This window comes from Balaenoptera ricei, chromosome 13 (assembly GCF_028023285.1).
Source record: "Balaenoptera ricei isolate mBalRic1 chromosome 13, mBalRic1.hap2, whole genome shotgun sequence".
Taxonomy (NCBI): domain Eukaryota; kingdom Metazoa; phylum Chordata; class Mammalia; order Artiodactyla; family Balaenopteridae; genus Balaenoptera; species Balaenoptera ricei.
The window spans coordinates 89,880,465-89,885,951 of NC_082651.1; the positions used below are offsets into that span (position 1 = coordinate 89,880,465).

A 5,487-nucleotide genomic window follows, 5' to 3' on the forward strand; every position below is an offset into this window, starting at 1 on the left:
TCTAATCCTGACCCTTTCACTTATCTCTAGACTCAAACTAGTCTCCTATTCTTTCTGGGCCAATCTCTTCATTTGAGAAATGAGTAAGTGAAGGGATTCAATGAGGTCATATTCACACCCGGCCTGGCTCAGGGAGCGCCCACCCTCCCAGCTCTATTCAAGCCCCGGCTGTGATGCTGAGTCTTCCTCTTTTTCCTCCTCCTTCCAACCCCCTCATTCTCTGGCTCCAAGAGCCTATAAAGCCTCCTTTTCTTTCCCTTAAGAGAGAAGGGGCTGGTCTTTAAACTCTCCACTCTGTCTTAATGTAGCCTGTCTGCCTGTGAGTTTCTATATCCCATGACACTAATTTCTTCTGCATTTAAGTGATTTTGTTCCCTGCAAAAGCAAAGGCCTGATTTTAGTCACACACACACACACACACACACACACGCACACAAACAAAATAAAACAGGAGCACTGTAGCCCTTTACTTGACACTAATCTTTCTAAATAAGAATCCAGGTGTCACCCTGGATCCCGTACAAAATACAGGTTTAGTTAGCAACAGAAAGAAAGCTCCCCCCCAAAAATGGCAGGAGAAGATTAATTGTAACAATTTTACACAATTGAAAAAATACATTTGAAATCATTGACCCTTAAAAATACCTTGAATAGACAGAAAAGGGCAAAGCCAACTGTCTCTTTGCAAAGGGCAAGTCTCTTGAGAAATGGTGGGAAAACTGGAAGCAAAGGTACCTGCTGTCTGGCAGTTAAGTGTTCTGGTGGTCCTGACTAGTCCAGTGGGAATTCCCTTAGAGCTTTTCAGACAACAAGGTCACCACGCTCACTGTATAAAGATAACCAGGTACTGTTGTGCCGTGAGGTGGTCCAGGTCTTTAAAGCTGCTCTGCCCCCGCCCAGGGGGCTGGGTGGTAAGTCCCTGAGTCCCTGGGCCGAGCTCAAGTGCTCTGGGGCCGAGGCTCTCGCCCGCTGTTGAGAAGGTCTGTGAGTTCTCCGATGTACTTGATGGTGTACTTCAACGTCTGGATCTTGGTGAGCGGCTGGCCCCTTTGGCTGTAGACGGGTGGCAGGTAATTCCGGAGGGTGTGCAGGGCATCAGCCAAGGTCCTCATCCGGAGCTTCTCCCTCTCGCTGGCCTTCCGTCTCCGCTGAACGGACATCCTGACTTTGGTGCCCTTCTGGGTTTTGGGGCCACCAGCGCCCTGCAGATAGGCAGGCTGGAAAGCTAACACATCATAACCCACCTCCACCAGGCCGCCAGTCCCAAGGCCGCTGCAGGCATCGCTGCCCCCATTGTTGGCACCTCCGTGCCCACGGGACAGCCCAGCCACAGCCGGACAAGGAGAAGAAGAATAGGACTCCATCGATGGGGCCGGAGAGAGGCTCTGGGTGGGAGATGCCTGGGTCAGCTCAAAGGGCCCTGCCCTGTCTTTCCAGTCCCAGGAGGACAGCAGGCCAGGACTGTCGGAGGAGCCCAGGCCGTCTTCGAGGCTGAGGAAGGTCTCACGCAGGTTGTCCATGCCTGCGACACAACTGCAGAGAGAACGACTCCCTGGCAAGTGAGAAGGAAAGTTCTGCCGCCCGGCCAGGGCAGAGGTCTCTTTTATGATGGTCGGGGAGAAGTGATGAAGTGGGAAAGAGGGCCGGGTAGAGGGAGTTCAAAGGAGAAACCAAGGACCAAGATGGAAAATGAACTCTTCAGGTGTCACTTTCTCCTCATTGATAATTAGCATCTTCCAGCTAAAATGTCTTTAAACAGAAAGGCCTCTGAGAGAAGAAAAAAGGAATTATCTTGTTGTAACTAAACCAATTAAAGCTGCATAACTAGACTTAACATCGTCCTGTGGAACTCATTAATGAGGGAGCGAAGAAAAACAAACCTAGGGCAATCTGCAGCAAGGAAGTGGTGGTGAGGGGCCTGGTGGAGAGGAGCAGAGTGCCCCAGAGGGGCCACGACCGCTTAGATATTTCAGAGCAGATGGGGTGCAGTGTTGGAGAAGCGGTGTGGTCTGGGGACAAGGTAACCCCTCTGAGCTTGGATTCTTCATTTGTCAAATGCAGACAACAGCTCTTACTTCATGGGGCTCTTGGGAGGAGGGAACACAGGCAAACCTTGGATGCCCGCTTCCTCCTTTCCTTCCTCTTTAGCAAATTTCCTTGGGTTTTGCAGAGTGCAGACAAGCCCCCAGCACTCCTACATTGAGAATGACAAAAGCCGGCAGCTCCAGTAAACCCAGAGCCTCAATGAGCAGGAAATATCCTTCGAGAAGCTTAAAGCCTTAGCTTTAACTGAGCAGTTTGGGATTCCCACCCCCCCCCCCCCCCCACCCCAGCAAGCAGACACGGGGAAACAGAAAGCTCCTTTAGGGCAGGGAGTTTGGAAAATACCTGGCATTTAGCCTTCTGAAGGTCTTTTTAAAATCCAGCTGCAGAGTCACACCTTGTTTTTTGAAATGTATAGAGGAAGTGTGAAATTAACTCGGGAGCCTGTTTTCCCCACCATAGCTCCAAATGCCACTGAATGTGTTAAGTTGGATGGTCCTGCTACTTTGCTTCACTTCCTAATGCTCTGAGAGATAGACCCTGTGCTTTGGAAAGGGGGTCTCAGATTCCCCATTTGTCCCACAGATGTAACTGATTCTCTGTGCAACTAATTCTACAAATTCGTATGAACATCAGAATCACAGTGAGTTACATTTCATATTAATGTGCCCTTTAACATGGTTATTAAAGTCCCTTTGCAGTTATCGAAAAGAAATGTCAATGGCATAATTAGAACATTTGTGGTATTTTTTAATTAGCTTGGCTCAGGGGGAAAAAATCCTCAAGCAGGTCATCTATGGAAGAATGCTCTTAATTTGGCCATTTACTAAAAGACCCTAAGCCATATCTTGAAGAATAATAACGTTAATGAAACATAATAAATGTAATAAATGACTTCTCCTTTCCCTTCTCCTCTTTCTCTCCCTTCAACTCTTATTGGAAAGCCTAGAATCTGTTGATTCTATTCAAGGAATTTTATATATTGTTATAAATAACCTTTATCTAAAAAAGAACAAAGCACACTTTACAAATAAAAATACTGAGGCTCTAAGAGGTTGAGAGACTCAGTAGAGATTTTCCTGGTAGGAAGTGGTAGTGCCACTAGGAAGTGGTTGACCCAAGATCCCTCTTAAGACCCCAAAGCCCACCTTTAGAAAAAAACCTCTTTGGTTTCGGTAGAGGCAGGTGACGTGACTGCGACTCGGAGAGAGGGGTACTCTCAGTAGACCTCAGGTGGATGTGGTGGTCCCCGTCACCGTGGACTTTCAGGCCTTATATTCTAAACCACGTAAGACCATTTCCGCTTCCAGACGCCATCATATTTTTCCCTCTCTAAAGCTTCTTTCTAAAATTGCTGATTTCTTAAACTTCTATTTTCAGAAATTTCATTTTCTAAATGAGACAATATCTGTCAAATCCTTGGTATACATACACACTTAATAAATGTAGGTTTTGTTCTCGTTGTTACTGTATGCGCACGGTCAAATTAACCAGTACCAGCACGACTGACTGGGTTCTGACTCCTCTCTCCCCTGACCCTGGTCACCCAGAAAACCTGCTCTTACAACAAGGAAAGCTGCCTGGCTTCCATGCTTGTCAATGTAGACTCTCACTCTGGTAAGAAACAAACCAGAATCAGACTTGCATTTCCCCTGCAATGAAGCATTTCTACCCTCAGAGGAGAATGGAGGCACAGGACAGCCTAACACTGTTAGCATTCGAAGGCCTGTAGCTGAGCCCATGCTAGTTGGTGCTTTTTTATCTGCATGGAGGACCAGGCCACAGAAAGCGGACAAGACTAAACTGGACCCAGTAAAGCCTAGTTGACAGTGTGGAGTAGCAGGAAGTGAGCTAGAGCTCACCTCCTTTAGAGCAAATGACTCACCCCCTCAGGGCCTGAGAATTTTAATTTGTAAAAGGAGGATAATAACATCTGTTCTACTTTGCAAAGAGCACCTGTAAAATGAGGAGTGTAGACCAGAGGATCATTAAACCCCCTTCCAGCTTTAAAATGCGATGAAACACATTACTGTGTGAACATGGTACTTGATCGAAAGTAACCCATGATCACACCCATGAAGGGACTTAGAGACTACTGAGTCCATCCTTTTATTTGCATTCTGGAGATGACAATGACTTGCTCAGTGTCACACCAAAAGGCTGTGGCAAAGATGGGAATAGAAAAGCCAAAGTTGCCTGACTCCCAGATCTGTCATTTTTCTTCCCTTGAAGCTAATACAGATTAAGTGATAGATAAGCTTTCATATCAGTCAGAATGCATAGTTCCCACAGTACTGAGTTATTGGAATAAATATTTTAATATGAACTTAAATGTCATTCATTCAAAAAACATTTATAAGCTATTGTGACTATGATTGCAACACATTAAAAAGAAGTCTCCAACCCCAAGGCATATTCCTAAGAGGACTTTAAAATTTCTTGGTCCTCTTTTCCAAAGAGTAACATACGGGTACAGATTGTCTCAGCTTTCAAATCCCAGGTTGTTACGGTAAACTTTTCACTGTAGTTATACCCATAGAGAAGGACCCAGGACTTGCTGCACAGATTAATGAGTGGTTTGGTGCCTAATTTTCAGAATGACAAGCTTCTAAGGGAATGACAGCCATGGCCCCAGTAACAGTCATGACAGAGGCATGGACAACTGGGCATATCACACTAGCCAGAGGTGAAGAATCAACTGGAAACAGGAGGCAATAGACTGCTTCAATGCTTGAGTCTGAAACTACCAATGGTCCCATAGCACTGCTAGCCCATAAGGCATCTCGGCACCAAGTTAGGAAAATGCAGAGCTTGGACCTATTTCAGCCCCACTGACCTCTGGCCAAGCACCTCTGTGCAGGGCTCAACTCCACAAATGGTGGCCCGGGGAGCCCTCTGTGGTGTGCCTCCTTTGCAATATTAGCATTTTTTAGTACTTTAGTGGCTGTTCAGACATTGGTGGACAGATGGAATGTGGTACTATCACAAGAATGCAGCCATTGGAGTCAGACTAACCTTACATTGGCTCCTGAGTCATTGTGACCTTGGACGTGTTAATGCATTTCTCTTAGCTTCAGCTTTTGTCTGTAGAATTGAAATACTAATACTGACCTCATAGAGACCACACCTTCACCTTGTGTACACATGGTATGCTGTATGTATGCCAAAAAAGCTTAAAACTGCGCTCAGTCAATTCTTGATTGCTTGAGTCAAGGGAAGTAAGAGCCACAATACATGTAGTCACAAATGCATCTCTCCCATTTTCTTTGACCTCAAGTCACCTCTGCTTAGAAATCAAAATTCCCTCCTTCAAATGCAACCTGATAGATGATAGATAGGTAGATAGATAGATAGATAGATAGACAGACAGACAGACAGATAGGTAGATAATTTTAGATGAAACCAGTTTAGACAGAGTTCTTTACCAAAGAGCAATGGTTACCC

At 45.8% G+C, this 5,487-nt stretch overlaps 1 protein-coding gene across 1 annotated transcript; it reads right to left on the bottom strand.

Annotated features, from left to right (window-relative positions):
- Nucleotides 1-938: 938 nt before the first annotated feature.
- Nucleotides 939-1,520, bottom strand: MSGN1 (mesogenin 1). The gene has a single exon (XM_059942622.1). It carries the CDS (start codon nucleotides 1,518-1,520, stop codon nucleotides 939-941), a length of 582 nt encoding a protein of 193 aa, XP_059798605.1.
- Between the last annotated feature and the right edge of the window lie 3,967 nt (nucleotides 1,521-5,487).

Coding starts and splice junctions, on each gene's coding strand:
- MSGN1 (XM_059942622.1), bottom strand. CDS start 1,520: ATGGACAACCTGCGTGAGACCTTCCTCAGCCTCGAAGACGGCCTGGGC.